At 48.0% G+C, this 16268-nt stretch overlaps 1 protein-coding gene across 2 annotated transcripts; it reads right to left on the reverse strand.

Moving 5' to 3' along the window:
- Positions 1-250: 250 nt before the first annotated feature.
- CHKB (choline kinase beta) lies at positions 251-4028 on the reverse strand. 2 transcript variants are annotated; one of them, XM_012550406.3, is made up of 11 exons: positions 3721-4028; positions 3436-3544; positions 2880-2993; positions 2523-2656; positions 2380-2442; positions 1929-1987; positions 1766-1841; positions 1574-1682; positions 1099-1202; positions 813-894; positions 251-677 (listed from the first exon to the last, which is right to left on the reverse strand). In XM_012550406.3, the coding sequence occupies exons 1-11, from the start codon at positions 3909-3911 to the stop codon at positions 585-587; spliced, it is 1134 nt and encodes a 377-aa protein (XP_012405860.2). In that variant the 5' UTR covers positions 3912-4028; the 3' UTR covers positions 251-584. The 2 variants fall into 2 exon arrangements, with proteins under 2 accessions (XP_012405860.2, XP_003770861.2); XM_003770813.4 differs by having other exon boundaries at positions 2347-2442; positions 3721-4027.
- Between the last annotated feature and the right edge of the window lie 12240 nt (positions 4029-16268).

The raw sequence follows: 16268 nt of genomic DNA on the forward strand, positions 1-16268 counted from the left end.
TGGGCAAAAGGTCGCAGCCTGGGGCCCCTCCCCTGCAGGCCTGAGGAGGGCACCCAGACTCTTAGGACCCTAAGGGGGGGGCCTCCCTACCTCCAGCCCAGCGGCTGCCCTCTGCCAGGAGGCCTTAATTTGGGGAGGGGGGCACCCAGCCTCTCAGGCATATACCCTATTGGCTCCGGCTCCAGGCCCTCAGCTGTCCACAGCCCCCTCCAAAATCACCCAGCATTTGGAACAATCAAAACAGGAGAGATGAGACCCAGCTGGCAACGCCAGCAGCAGTTAAGTCTTTATTGGTCTGAAGATACAGAGGGTAGAGAAGTGGCTGCCCTGGCTGGGCAGGCTCCTTTGGGTGTCTCCCCACACGGGGATCACAACTGGGGGGGGCAGAAAGAATGGGTTCTCCTCTGGGTGCTAAGAGAGACTGGGGATTCCCACTGCTCTGGGCTCGGCCGATCCTTTGGTTTTTGGTCCATTCTCACCATGGGGGGGACAGCTCAGGCCCCTGATTCCCTCCTAATTCTCCATCTCCCATCCTAGCTCTCCATCCTGTCCCTTAGACTCTGGGATCCATCAGAGGGGTGAAATCAGGGGGGAGGAGGGCTGTTAGGAGGGATCAATCCAGAGTTCAACTTCTCCTTCTGACTGAAGTAGATTTGGAATCGAGATTCTGCATATTCCTGGGAAGGAAAACCTACCTAAGATACCGGGGAGAAGATTCCTTGGGGAAGCTCCCCTCTGCCGCCCCAGCACAAGAGGTCTCAACCCCCATCCCTGCTTGGACCCCAGAACAGAGTCTTTCCGTGGAAGCTTACCAAGTAACCAAACTCAATGGTAGACATGATATTTTGGAGGATGGACCAGAGTCCCCAGAAGAAATGGGATGCCAGAGCAAACCTAAGGGTAGGTACGGAACATCTGGTTTTGCCGAGTTACTGGATATCCTCAGACCCTCTTGCCTCCCACCTCCCCCGACTTGTGGCCCATGAGCCCTAGATTATAGACCGTGGGCCAGATGCCATGAGTTATAAACTGTGGGTTGAGGATTATGGGCCGTGGGCACTGTGATCTTGGGCCCTCCTAAACCTCTCTGCCCCTCACCTGTTTGCTTCCACCAGCATATTCTCTTCCAATTCAGTCTGCTCTTCTGGGGAAGGACGATCATCCCCCTGGATTACTGACAGGTAATTTCGGATGAAATGAAGCTACAATGGGGAGGTCCCATGAATCAGAGGACTTCAGGAGGGCCCACTGCCAATGCACATCCCTGCACAATGGATCCACTGATCCGGTCCAATCCAACCCAACAAACCTTTGTGGAGTGCCTGCTACGTGCAAGGCACAGTGAGAGCTACCCAGGCTGTGTGACCCTAGCCAAGTCACTCAGCCAACTCTTCAGTAGCAGCCACAGATGGAAATCCTCACCTGGGAGCAACCCAAACCCAGGAAATCACAGGCCCCCCCAAAATCGAAATGGCTGAAAGGACGGGGGAAGCAAAGAGACTCCCCCTCAACCCTCTTCCAGGGCAAAGACCCCCCAAGAGGAATGGGCCGGTCTTCCCTGTACTCCACAGACCTGCTGTTCCCGGTTGGGGTAGTTTTTAGGCTCCATCAGGAAGTAGGGAGATTCCTCATAGCTGTAGTCATAAATCCACTCACAGAAATGGTTCCCAATGTCAAAACCCCTGTGGGGAGGAATAGCAAGGCAGGTGGGAAGGGGGGAGGGGAGAGTAGGGAGAAGACGCTAGGGAGGGGGAGCTACACCCACCTGTAATTGTAGCTACTGTACTCAAAATCTATGAGCATAAGTCCAGGCTCCTTGTCAGAAAGCAGCAGGATGTTCCCTGGGGGCAGAGGAAGGGACACAGGCCGGTCGGTTCAGGGACAGGCCCGGGACCTTTCTCTGCCTCCCTCCCCTTCGCTCCCTGTACCTTCTTGGATGTCATTGTGACAGAATACCACTGGGGAGGATGTTGAATCCAGAAGCTTTCTGCAGTGGGGGAGACAGGCTTTGCTTGGGGTGGGGGGTGCAGGGGACTAAGGCAGGGGTGGGGAACAAAGCTTTGAGGGATGACAGCAGAGTTCCCAACCTCTGTCAAACTGAAACTTCGAAGGTGGTCACTTCTTCCTCCCAAGGCTTCTCTGTCCTGGGAGGGGAGGATGGGGGTTCGGGCAACAGGCCTCTGGGGGATGATGGGAGGAGGGTGATGTGGCCCACGGGAAGGACGGAGTGGAAGGTGAGCACAGCTTTTTCCCCAGGTGCGTGGGGGGGTGTGGCTAGGGGGGAAGGTGAGCGCAGCCTTTTCCCCAGGTGCTTGGGGGAGTGGTGCCTCAGGTCCCAATGCCCACCGTAGCATGCTCATCTCTTCCTCCAGGTGGTACCTCTGGATCAGATTTTCGTTGGTCTTAGTGGGAGGAATCAAGTCCTGGATCTGCTTCAAGTACCTGGATCCGGAGGGAGGGGTCCCGTGAGCGCCGGCCCCCTGCCTCCCGCAGCCGCGGCCCCTCCCCCGGCCGCCTCTCACCGCTCCATGGTCCCGAAGAGCCAGCGAGGCTCCTTGTTGAAGGGCATCTCCATCAGATGGAACCGGGCCATTTTGACAGCGATCTCGGCCGACCTCCGCGGCTCCCTCAGCTCGCTTGTCCCCAGCGGCCGGCTCTGCACCCAGCGCCCTGTCAGGGGCTGGCAGCCGGGCCAGACGCCGGGAAGGGGCGAGGGCTCGGGGGTTTAGCAGGAGAACAGAAGCTCCTGGGGGGCGGGGCCTGTCTCCCGTGGGTAACTAGGAAGCCCCAGGTAGGGACTTAATAAACGCTTGTTCAATGAATGAACCCAGACTGAGGGTGGATTGGGGGGGGAGGGGACAAGGGGAGGGGCTTCGTACCGGAATGTATTGCTCCAGCCTCCCTTCTGGAAAGACCCCATAAAGCCGAGGTCCCAGCCGACGCTCAGCCAGGATGGCAAACATCACACTCTCCAGGACTAGGGAGTCCACCCCCTGGGGGAGGGCCAACACAGGACGTAGAGGTCCGCTCCCTTCCAGCGCCCCCCGACGTGCCGGGGAATAGTGCCTCCCCCACCTCCAGGGTAGCCCCCTCCTCCCGAGGCCCCGCCCACTGGGAGAGCCCCCACAAAGGCCCCGCCCACTCCATAAAAGCTCCTCCCACCGGAGCCCCGCCCACCCGACACATGGCCCTCCCATCGGGGCCCGCCCACCGGACACATGGTCCCGGGCCCCGCCCACGAGGCGTGTAGCTCCGCCCCTCAGGCCTCGCCCATCTCCGGGATGGCTGGCCCAAGACCAAGCTCCTCCCCGAGACTCCATCCATCTGGCCCACCGCCCTCTTCCCCACAGGCTCCGCCCACCTCCAGGATGACCATCCCACGGGCCAACTCCCTTCCCCTCCCGGCCCCGGCTCCGCCCCTCAAGCCCCGCCCACCTGCAGAATGGCCCCATAGAGCCTCAGCAACACTTCCCGGGGCTCGTCCCCAACAAGGGGTATATTCTCCGGGAGGGCGCATCGGAAAAGCAGGTTACTGAGCCCCCCGCTGCGGACACGGACACGGAGGACGGGTTGGACTGAGGCTCCAGGCCCCGCCCCCAGGGCCGGCGACGGGACGCCCGTTCCTCCCTACGTCCCATCTTCTGACCCCCAGATGACCCCCAGGGCACCGCCCCGCATCCTGGCTCCTCCCCTTCCCTCCCTCCCCCCTCCCCCGCTCACCTTACGGGGCTCACTTGCAGCTGCTCGACCTGGATTTGGCGCCAGGCTCCGCCCAGGAACTCCCGGCACCACTGCCAGGCGTGCTGCTTGCCCTCCAGGGAGATCGAAGATCTGCACCGGTCCATCTTGAACCACTTAAGCCCCATGGACATGTCGGCCCGGTTCCGGGCCCCGCCTCCTGTCTCCGCCATGGTCTACACCTCGCTCGGGCTCCGCTCGGCTCCGTCCGCTCGGGCTCGGCTCCCTTCGGCGCCGTCCCCTGATAGGCCACACCGCCCGCTCGGCCACGCCCCCACAGGCCACGCCCCCGGCTCTGTCCCCCCCCCCCCCCCCGGTCTGTGGCTGCGGGTCCTGCGGCCGCCGGGCCTTGGGGCCGTTCCGCTGCACTCGCCTCCTCCCGCCTCGCGGCCGCCCCGCGCCCTCCGGCCTGTCCGTTAAAGCCGCTTCTCTGGCCTCCGGGGTCCGCGAGCGGCTGTCCCAGTCCCCCGAGCCCGCGGCCCCGCTGTCCACGCGCCCCGCTGCTCCGGTCCCGGGCGGAGCGGCCGAGGCTCTGGGGCCGCCAGCCCTGCCTTTATCACTTGCCCTTCGACCTCATGACTCGGATGCGGGCTATGCAAAACGGGCCGGCTGCGGCCGGGGGGGAAGGAGGCAGCTCCCTTTTGTGAAGCGGGTAGCCGGGGAGCCCCTCCCCCCAGCTCTGCAGGGCGTCCCCCGCGCCTCCCCCTCGCGCCGGGGGGCCTCCTTCCCTTCGGCCTCAGTCCGCTCCGCTGCAGAAAGGGGGTTCTCGGCCTTCTGGCGAAAGGGGCCCGGCGGGATGTGCTACAGGTCTTTAGTCTCCTTCCCCCACGCCGGGCTGGGGCTGCCGACCCGAGCCCCGCCCGCCAAGGCTAGCCTTTTTCCCGGGAAAAGAGCTTAACTCCAATCAGTAAATAGTGGCACACGCCCCAAATCAGCGCTAAGCGCCGGGAGCCGTTAGGATTCAGTGTCTCTCCGTGTCCCATTTGGGACTTTCTCGGCAAAGACACCGGAGTGGGTTACCATTGCCTTCTCCGGCTCGTTGGACGGATGGGGAAACTGAGGCTACTTTTGTGCTTCTCTAAAGCCCTCTGTCCTCCCGAAGGAGAAAACCGCGGCGTTTCCGCCCGCCCGCCAGCCTGGTCCCATCCCGCCCGGGTTCCGTCTGGGGGTGCGGACGGGGCTGGCCAGCCACCTCTCACATTGCCCCTTCCTCTCCTACACCGCCTTCTCCTCCCCATCCCGTCTCTCTGACGTGTCGGCCAGGGCTTTCTTTGGGAAATCTACCGACTGAATACACGTTTTCAGAGATGTTCCCATGCGAGTTTATTCCTGGGCCTGAGGTCAGTCAAGTCCATGGCACCCTTATTCTTCCCCCAGAATAGGCAAGACCCTCCAATCCATCCCTCATAGTAGCCTAGAGAGAACCATGGCACTGCTCCCCACCGAGGGTGTTCCATTTTCTCCCCGGGGTCAGACGTCCACACTCCCAGACGCCTAGAACTTCTCTGTGCTCTAGATTCCCTTGGGAAGAAAAAGGAAATTGGTGTTGTAAGGGAGGCTTCCCTCTCCCAGCTGCCTCTGCACTAGCTCAACTGGTCAGGAGAATAAAAGCAAAGGCAGGTTTCTGTTCCCTTTTGTCGTGACTTAATCTCTCCACGCTGCTATAGATGCCAGAGATCTCTCAAATAATATTTGCAAAAGACTTAGGGCAATTCTTGGCATAGAGTAAGTGCATAATAAATGCTTGTTCCCTTCCCCACGAGCTCCCTAAAAAGCTGGGCCAGAAAGTTGCTATCTTGATAGAGCCTGTATTGATGATCAGGTATGGACCTTGATACCTGGGCCTATTTCTCTCTCTCTCTCTCTTTCTCTCTGTGTCTCTGTCTCTCTCTCTCAAAACAAAAACCCAACACTCACTCAACATTTATTAGTTACTTATTATATACCAGGCAGTTCAGCAGCTATTTTTGTAGCCTGGAATCACAGGGACAGCCACAGCCTACAGCATTCTAAATTATCCAAGCCAGGGACAGCTAGATGGTGAACTGGATAGACTAGTACTAGCTCTAAAATCAAGAGCATCTGAGTTCAGATCTCAAAGATACCTAATATTTACTAGTCATGTTGAAGTATAGGCCAAATGTTGAGGTCTAGATTTGGGGTACCTAAATGAAATTAGGATCTAGTTAAGGTCTAGTGGGAGGTTTGGGGTACAGGGAATCAAACAGAGCTCCCCTACAACCCCCTTAGATTCGGCGCAAGGATATGGCGGTAAATGAGGTCTAGTAACCCCGGGAGTCCCCAATAAAAGCATTTATTAGCCTGAGAGCTAGATTGATAAAAGAGGTTTATTATTGAGTTTAGAAGTAGGAGATAGGTGAAGGTCTAAAGATAAGGAGGGCACTGGACAGAGGGTCCAGTGGACAGAGTCCTCACATGGCTGGCATTTGGAATCTGCAAAGAGGGGTTTCCAGTGTGGCCCTTTTGTAATAGGAGACTTAGCTCGACGGGCTTTGGGGTGTGTGTGTTGGCTCAGATCCGGGTGGGGCTGGGACAGGTCTGGACCTTCTATTGGAATTCAAAGGGACCAGGATTTGTGAGTCAAAGGGTAATTTACATTAACTGGGGAGGTTGGGAATCAAAGATTGGAATCTTTTCCGCATCAGTCACAATCTCAATTGCCTCACCAAAACAACAACAAATGAACAAAAACAACAACAACAACAAATTTGTGTGTGTGTGTGTGTGTGTTTTTGGTGAGGCATTTGGGTTTATGACTAACCCAAATCATCCAAAGTATCCCCAGATGCAGAGTGGAGACATATTCATTTTCAGTGGGTTTCCAGAATATGTTTCCTAGTTTTCTCCATGTCTATAGCCTCCAGAGGAGACATAAAGTCCTCAACAAAGGTGATCTATCTCATAAGCTTATATGGAAATCTGTTTAAAATGATTGTGTGTGTATTACCTATATCAGATTACTTGGTATCTTGGGAAGAAAAGGAAGGGAGGGAGAAAAAATTTAGAACTCAAAATTTTACAAAAATGAATGTTGAAAACTATCTTTACATGGAATTGGGGAAATGTTGAGAAAAAAAAAATAATTTCTTGCTTGTTCAATACCCAAGTGATTTCTCAGCCTGGGTGCATTAAGTGCAGTGATAAATGAAGAAAGGCATTAAATGCCTCTGTAGCTGCCCAAGCAGCCTTTAGGGTAGGAGGTTTCCAAGAGCAGGCCAGATGGATCCAGACACCAAGGAGACAAAGGTTTTGTCTCCAGCCTCCAGGACAATACTGAACCCCCAGTCTCAGCCATCTGTCCTACATCCATAAAAAGAGGTGATAGAATGTTTAACATATATTGGATTACTTGCCATCTAGGAGAGGGGATGGAGAGAAAGGAGGGGAGAAAAAAATTTGGAACACAAGTCTTGCAAGGGTGAATATTGAAAACTATCAAAAGTATATATTTTAAAAAGAAAAGAAAAGAAAAAGGGGTGATGAGACTTGAGTAGGCAGGAAGAGCCACCAGAGCTGGAAGAGGCAACTCTGTAAATGTGGCCCAGTCTCTGCTTGCCTTTCCCCATCCCAAGCAGGTCTTTGACTTTCTCCTTGGGTGGGTCCTGGATGTGCCAATGGGTCATGAGCTAAAGCTTCCTTCCAAAAGAACACTTCATTAGACTGGGCTCTGGATAGTTTTTCCCCACAAACAGCATTTTACCAATGAAGAAAATCTACAACTGAAAGAGTCCTTCCTGCAAAGTCCCTACAGACCTTTATCTGATCTCTCCTTTGCTCCCATTAGGCCCTGCCCAGGACTATGATGGTCTGTGTACCTTTTATCTGAAACATTCTCAGAATGTAGCTGCCTTGAGGTCAGAGTTTTCTCAGGAAGCCTCCCTCTCCTGGCTTCTGGCTCCTCTCGGCTCTGGTCCCATTTTTAAACAATGGATTCAACGTGCTAACTTTGCAGGCTTAGTTTCCTGTGCCCTGATCCCCTTGTTCTCTCCTAGGTTTTTTCCAGAAGACATCTTTGACAGTGATATTTAAAGTAGCTTCTCCTGCGTGTACGTACGTGTGTGTGTTTGCTGATGTCCACACTTTGTTCCAGTTCTCATCAGGATGTCACCAAGCACCTTTATCCCAAAGATATCTTAAAGAGGGAAAGGGACCCACATGTGCAAAAATGTCTGTGGCAGCCCTCTTTGTAGTGGCCAGAAACTAGAAACTAATGGATGCCCACTGAATAAGTTGTGGTATATGAATGTAATGAAATGTTATTGTTCTATAAGAAATGATCAGCAGGATGATGTCAGAGAGGCCTGGAGAGACTTACAGGAACTGATGCTGAGTGAAATGAGTAGTACCAGGAGATCACTGTACAGGATTATACAATGATCGGTTCTGATGCATGTGACTCTTTTCAACAATGGGATGATTCAGTTTCAATGAATGATCTCATGTTGAAGAGAGTCATCTACACCCCAGAGAGAGGATTGTGGGGATTGAGTGTAGATCACAACATAACATTCTCACTCTTTTTGTTGTTGTTCATTTGTATTTTGTTTTTTTATTCATTTTCTTTCCTTTTTGATCTGATCTTTTTTGTGCAGCAAGATAATTGTACAAATATGTTTACATATATTGGATTTGACATATATTTTAACATGTTTAGCTCATATTGGATTACTTGCCATCTAGGGGACGGGGTAGGAGGAAGGACGAGAAAATTTGGAACACATGGCGAAGCAAGAGTCAATGTTGAAAAATTATCCTGCATATGTTTTAAAAAATAAAAAAGGTTTTATAATAAAAAAAAAAAGGGGGGGGGGGGGGAAGAACGTCGCCAAGCTCCCTGGATTTGCTCAGACACTTCCCACAACAGAGGTCTACTTCTCGATTCAGCAGTTGTTGCTCAGTCCTCATCTTCCTTGATTTTATCCCAGCAATCCTCTCTGTTGATCGTCCTATCTGCTTTTGGCTTCCATGATAAGGTTGTCTCCTGGCTCTGCTGTCTGATCAGCGTTCTGAGATTGTAATGCAGGAGAAACTGAGGCAAGATAGAGATTAGAGAGTATTTAATGTTTTATTTGAAAGGGAGGGATACTGGGAGTAGACAGAGGCAGGGGCAGAGTCAGAGCACTGAGAGAGGAACTAACAATCCAATTCTGACAAGGTCAGGGACATTTGATAAATTACAGAATGGGAAGAGGCACCCAACATTCTGATGATGCCTAAGATAGAAGGTCTTTCTCCTTATCTGGATCATCATGATTAGGAGGGAGGGGTGGTTGATTAGAACAATTAGGGAAACTGAGTTAGGACAATAAAAGAGAACTGTGGCACAACAAGATGTTTCCTCTTTCTCCCCTGATCTCCTCAACAAAGGTGGAAAGCCCCTCAGATGCCATCTAAGGTCATATTTTCTTTCTCTTGCCCATCCCATCCATTCCAGGAGAAGTTTGGTGACCACCTGTAGGCAGTGGCTCCCAATTCTGAATTTTCCCCCAGACCATCCTTCCCTAGAACTGTAGCCCTACATTGCAAATTTCCTTCTGGACACATCCACCTAAATGGCCCAGCAGCACACAAACTTAACTTGGCCAAGAACAATCACCTAGGTAAAAGGATGGTTTATGAGTATTTAAAAGGGGAATCAGTGATCACTAAGAACCAATGTTTGTTCCTCAAGAACAGAACAGACCAAAATGACCTCTTTGACTTTACTTTTAACAAGATTGCTAGACTGGGGAGATAGCCCATGTTGTAGCCTTGGAAGACCTAGCCTGTTGCACCCTAACTGTCCTCAAGGAGCTTCCCATCCAATGGGGGAAGACAACACACAGGAGGAAGCTGGAAAGGGGGCCCTTTGGCAGGGCCAAGCAGAACTGCAGATGGAAAGTGGAGATTTATTGCCTTTTAATGCCATCTATATCTCCAGAGAGGGGGACCTCTCTTGGCCATTTCTTCTCTCCAGAGCTAAAGAGAGCTAGAATCGTTAAAAGGGAAAAGACGGGTTTTGTATTTGCTTTTCTAGGAGCTAAGCTCATGTATTTTTGTTAAAAGAACATAACACTTTCTCAGCACCCTGCCAAGTGTAGCTGTGTGCTAAATAAGCCACACCCTGTTTCAGTGGCCCCAAACCAGCAGAGAAGTGGTTTTTGCCGAGCAGGGATTACGTGGTACAGTTGTTCCCTAAAGAGATCAAGGAAATCAAAGCCTGCTTTTTAGACTCTTGAGTTTCTGTGGGCAGTGAATTTCCCAAATCCCATACCTGACTGCTAAGTTTCTCTAAATATATGCACTCTTTCCTTGTGTTGGTTAATGAATGGGCTATTATATTTTTATTATTCTTGTTTTTGTCTTCTGGTGAGTAAACATTATGATTATTCCTGATTTTTTGGAGTGAATTTTGTAATTACTCTTGATTTTCGCTAATTATTTAGTAAATGTTTTGTGAACAAGAGTCAATGACATCCTTTTTGCCTGCTTTTGTAGAAATAGGAATCATATCACTTGGAGTTCAGGAGTCACAATGGCAAGAAGTATGAATGTATTCCTCCCAAGCACCCTGATAGTAACTAAAAGTAGTAGTACGATTATGGCCAGGGCTACCTCTTTTTTCCAGGCCTTCTAGCATGAGGGCCGTTTGAAGGGGGAGGGAGCCAACCAAGAGAAGGGAAGCATGGGTGCTGCTCCTATGGCTGGTGATACCTGAGACATTGAGGAATATCAACAGTTTGTATTCATGGTGTCTTATCTGCTCAGCTTGTTTTTTTTTATTATTATTATTATTATTATAGCTTTTTATTTACAATTTTTCAGCATTGACAATTGCCAAACCTTTTGTTCCGATTTTTCCCCTCCTTCCCCTCCATCCAATACATGTTAAATATGTTAAAGTATAAATTAAATGCAATATAAATATACATATCCTAACAGTGATTTTTCAGCTTCAATTTTAACTGATGTTTATTAGCTCCCTACTTGCACCCTTCAATCCTTCTTCTCAAGGAGAAGAAGACTAGTCAAAGAGCTTGTGTTATGCTGCTTTACTATTCCTTAGGCAAATGACTTCCCTTTCCGGGCCTCAGTTTCCCATCTGTAAGATGAAGAGATTGAACTCAGTGCTGTTCAAGGTCTTTTCCTTCTCTAAAACCCATGATCTTAGTGTAAGAACAGATGTTTCTTCTCTCCAGAGGCATCCCCTTGGCACTCCCCTTGGCACTAGAACTGGAAGGGCAGGTGGACGCGCAGGTAGTGCCCATGTATTTTTTCTAGGGTGGCAGTATTTCGGACCATAGTCCCTATGTAAGCCGCCAGCTGGTACTTTGACCTCAAGCTGCTTCAGTACTCTCCTTCAGGTACATCCCTGCATGATCTGCATTGAATTAAGACTGCAGGATTTTCCTTAGCTCCTTCCCAAATTCCCAGTTTAGGGCATGAAAATCATAACTCATTTGACTCATTTTATTAATTCTCATTAATATCCTAATCTCTTTTTCAACTTCAAAAGACCCCAAATGGATGATATCCTCACTTTATAGATTAAAGCATATTTACTGAATAAAATTTAGATGCCTCTATTCTTGAGAGTCTATACTTTTGGGTTCACCAGGGAACAATCGCCTCCTCTTCTACTCTATAAATAGCTTCTGGATATATCCCCCCCTTCAGTTCTATAGAGGAAGCACTTACTTCCCAGGCCATTGCTAGTCTGAATGTAGAAGGATGAGCAGCAAATGCTTTTCCTGACCTCTCCACATTAGTGGACTGGCCTGGGCCTCAGCTCCTCTTTAATAAGACATCCTAATTGTACCATAATCCTGCTACTGTTCATGCTCAGACTGATTCTTGCTTCCAGGATTTCCTCCTCTGGCTCCTTCTGAGCTGTTCCCCCCAAAAGGATTTGATTTCCAAAGATCCTATCATGATGGTTCAGTAAAAGAAGCTGAGCAAGTTTGCAGCAGAGCAAGCCACTAACAACTTTGTCTCTGGGGCTCTTTTAGGATGGGAGTGGGGCAAGGGAGAAAAACCAAGCTTCTTTCTTCTAGTGCAAGGTCTCAGGCCTTTCCCTTCAGGATAACCTGCTCTAACACCTATTTCCTTTTCTATGAGGCCAGTTTCCTCTATCTGTGCTGAAAATCGTCTGGGCTTCACATCCTACATGTCTCCCTTGTTGTTTTAAGAAAGTGGTCTCCTTTTTCTTTCTTTAAAAAATATTAATAGTATTTTATTTTTCCAAATACACACAGATAGTTTTTAGCATTCACCTTTGCAAAACCTTGTTCCAAGTTTTTCTCCCTCCCTTCCTCTTCCCCCTCCTTAAGACAGCAAGCAATCCAATATTCTCCTCCTCTCCTCCTCTTCCTCCTTCTCTTTTTCCTTCTCCTCCTTCTTCTCCTTCTCCTCCTGCTTCTCCCCCTTTCTTCTCCCCCCTTCTTCTTCTCCTCCTCCTCCTTCTCTCCTCCCCTCCTGACCTTCCTCCTCCTCCTTCTCCTGTTTATTCTCCTCCTGTTACTCTTCCTCCTCCTTCTTCTCCCTCCTCCTCTTTCTCTCTCTGTGTGTCTTTCTCTTTCTCTACATCTCTTTTTGCCTCTCTCTCCACCTCTGTCTCTCTGTCTTTCTGTCTCTGTCTCTGTCCATTTTTCTTTTTCTCTCTCAGTTGCCTGATAGTCTGGGTCTTCTTATGTTCTGGCTGACCTGGATCTGCTAGCCTGACTTCATTACATTCTCCCCCTTACTCTCTCCATTCCCAGATCAGAGGGTAGCTGATTCTGAATGGTTGCTTCCTGCTGGCCATCTTGAGATAGGGTATGCTCTATTTCTTCCCTGACGCAAACTCAGACTCATTTCTTAACTCTTTCTCAGACTCTGAATTGAAACGTGTTGGATCTCTTTTTGGTTAGGCCTTGGTCAGGATAACCTGACCTGATATGTCAGGATAAAAAAGTAGAATAGTTTTGAGGAACTGGAGAATACCTTCACTAACTGCCGGGTTCTCCCTCATACTAACACTTAAATTATTTTTGAGAGGTGCTGTGCTCCTCTGCGAGTCACCTAATTTCCTGTAACAAGATCATAACATTAGTACCTTCACCCCTTTTACAAAATTTCAAATGCTAAAGAAACTCAGTAGACATTATTATCCCACCAATTCCTAGTTGTGTGACCACAGGCAAATCTCTTTGTTTCTCTGAGCCTCAATGTTCTTATCTGTCAAACGGGATGGCAATACTGGGAGGGATGACTTTGTAGGCTGGTGGAAGGTCACGTGTATGTGGGAGGTGTTGGTGGATCTTGCCCAAGGTCAGACAAGTAATAAGTGTAGGAAGTGGCAATTGACTGCACATCCCTAGCTTTTCCCACTGAACCACACAGATAAATTTCTCCAAATAAATAACACTAACTAATGTTCGGGGAACACTTCAAGGCTTGCAAAGCAGTGGATACATACTATCTCATTTGATCTTCGCAACAAGCCTAGGAGGGAGCTGAGGGAAACACGGTTGAGAGAACCCAAGATCACACAACTAGTGTTTGAAGCAGAATTTGAACTCAGTACTTTGTGATTCCAAGTCCAGAACTGGGTTCACTATACCACCTTCCTTCCTTCCTTCCTTCCTTCCTTCCTTCCTTCCTTCCTTCCTTCCTTCCTTCCTCTTTCTTTCTTTCTTTCTTTCTTTCTTTCTTTCTTTCCTTCCTTTCCTTTCTTTCTTCCTTCCTTTCCTTTCTTTCTTTTTTCCCTGAGGCAATTGGGGTTAAGTGATTTGCCCAGGATCATCACACAGCTAGGAAGAGACCAATTTGAACTTGGGTCTTCCTGACTTCAAGGCTGGTGCTCTATCCACTGCACCACCTAGGTGCTCCTCCTTTTTTTTCTAATGATAAGTTCAATTTTGGACATCATGTGTTTGAGGCACTGTGGGATATTATACCAAGAAGTCCTGTAGACTGGTGTCACTCTTAGAAGGGAAGTAATAGGGGCAGCTAGTTTTAAGAAATTGCCACAGCCACTCCAACCATCAACAACCACCACTCTGCTCAGTCAACAACCATCAACATTGAGTCAAGACTCTTCACTAGCATTTTAAAGAAATAAAGCATTTTATTTTATTTTCAAAATATATGCAGAGATTTCAGCATTCACCCTTGCAAAACCTTGTTCCAGTTTTTTCTCCCTCCTTCCCTCCCTTAGACAGCAAATAATCCAATATATGTTAAACATATGCAATTCTTTTATAGATATTTCCACAATTTTTATCCACAAGAAAAATCAGATCAAACAGGAAAAAAGGAGAAAGAAAACAAAAAGCAAGCAAACAGCAACAAAAAAGGTCAAAGCACTATGTTGTGATCGACATTTAGTCCCTATAGTACTCTCTCTGGGTGCAGATGGCTCTCTTCATCCCAAAACCATTGGAATTGGTCTGAATCATCTCATTGTTGAAAACAGCCACATCCATCAAAACTGATCATCATATAATCTTGTTTTTGCCGTGTACAGTGATCTCCTGGTTCTGCTCACTTCACTTAGAATCAGTCTCTCCAGGGCTCTCTGAAATTATCCTGCTGATCATTTCTTTTTTTTTTTTTTTTTTTTTTTAAATTAAATAACTTTTTATTGACAGAACCTATGCCAGGGTAATTTTTTACAACATTATCCCTTGCACTCACTTCTGTTCCGATTTTTCCCCTCCCTCCCTCCGCCCTCTCCCCAAAGATGGCAAGCAGTCCTATACATGTTAAATAGATTACAGTAGATCTTGGATACAATATATGTGTGCAGAACCGAACAGTTTTCTTGTTGCTCAGGGAGAATTGGATTTAGAAGGTATAAATAACCTGGGAAGAAGAACAAAAATGCAAGTAGTTTACATTCATTTCCTAGTGTTCTTTCTTTGGGTGTAGCTGCTTCTGTCCATCCTTGATCAATTGAAACTAAGTTAGATCTTGTCTTTGTTGAAGAAATCCACTTCCATCAGAATACATCCTCATACAGTATCGCTGTTGAGGTATATAATGATTTCCTGGTTCTGCTCATTTCGCTCCTGCTGATCATTTCTTAGAGAACAATAATACCCCATCACATTGATATACCATAACTTGTTCTGCCATTCCCAATTGATGGGCATCCACTCAGTTTTCAGTTCCTTACCACTACAAAAAGGGCTGCCACAAACTAAATAAAATGTTTTTAAAATTAAAGTATATACATGGTTCTTTGGACATATAACTATTGCATATTTAATAGACTACAGCATAGTGTAAACATAATATATATATATATTCCCATTCCTGTCAGTCTCCATCACCCACCTAGTCAACCCCTTGCCAAAGTGTGTTGATTCCACCTCTACAAAACTTTTCAGATCCAACCTCTTCTCTCCATTCGGTTGATCCTCACTGATGACCACCAGCCTACTTCAGGCCCTCATCATTTCTAACCTAGGCTAATTCAGTAGCCATCTAATTGGTCTCTCCATTCAGTTGCCAAAATGAATTTCCTGAAGTGAAGTTTAGACTGTGTCACTCCCCTTCCTTCCTTATCCCTCTGATGGTTCCTTCTTACCTCCAGGATGACATATGAAGTCCTCTCATGGCATTTAAGGCTCTTCATAACCTGGTTCTTCCTATCTTTTCAATTTTTTTCACCATTTACTTCCTCTCACATAGTCAGAGACCCAGCAATAGGCTTCCTTTCTGTTCCTATGCCTCTACCTCCCTTTTTGGTATCTTTGCACTAGCTCTCCTCCATGTTTGGAATGTTTCCCTTCTTCCCTCTACCTCAGGACATCCCTGATTTCCTTTGAGACTCAGTTAAAATGCCATCTTCTATCCCTTTCCCAATCCCTCGATCTACTTGAGCCTCCCTCTCCCTCCTATGTATGTTATACCGATCTATGTAACTAGTTATTATATGTTGCCTCTTCCCATATAAGCTCCTTGAAGCCAAGAACTGTCTGTGGTTTCTTTGTTCAGGCTGGAACATGGTAAAACACTTAATAAATACTTGTTGACTGATTGATCATGACATTTCCCTGGTCTTCACACTCCCATCCCTCTCTCTCTCTCTCTCTCTCTCTCTCTCTCTCTCTCTCTCTCTCTCCCCCTTATGGATGTTGTCTTTCCCATTTACACTATACACACTTGTTTTTTTTTTTTTTTTTTAATTTAATAGCCTTTTATTTACAGGATATATACATGGGTAACTTTACAGCATTAACAATTGCCAAACCTCTTGTTCCAATTTTTCACCTCTTACCCCCCCACCCCCTCCCCTAAATGGCAGGATGACCAGTAGATGTTAAATATATTAAAATATAACTTAGATACATAATAAGTATACATGACCAAAACATTATTTTGCTGTACAAAAAGAATCAGACTCTGAATTATTGTACAATTAGCTTGTGAAGGAAATCAAAAATGCAGGTGTGCATAAATATAGGGATTGGGAATTCAATGTAATGGTTTTTAGTCATCTCCCAGAGTTCTTTTTCTGGCACTATACACACTTGTAATAGATA

Source organism: Sarcophilus harrisii, chromosome 5, assembly GCF_902635505.1.
Source record: "Sarcophilus harrisii chromosome 5, mSarHar1.11, whole genome shotgun sequence".
In the NCBI taxonomy this organism is placed as follows: domain Eukaryota; kingdom Metazoa; phylum Chordata; class Mammalia; order Dasyuromorphia; family Dasyuridae; genus Sarcophilus; species Sarcophilus harrisii.

Coding starts and splice junctions, on each gene's coding strand:
- CHKB (XM_003770813.4), bottom strand. CDS start 3,911: ATGGCGGAGACAGGAGGCGGGGCCCGGAACCGGGCCGACATGTCCATG. Junction 2,657..2,879: donor GGCTGGAGCAATACATTCCG/GTACGAAGCCCC, acceptor CGCTGGGTGCAG/AGCCGGCCGCTGGGGACAAG. Junction 1,988..2,346: donor GAAGAGATGAGCATGCTACG/GTGGGCATTGGG, acceptor CCCCCACTGCAG/AAAGCTTCTGGATTCAACAT.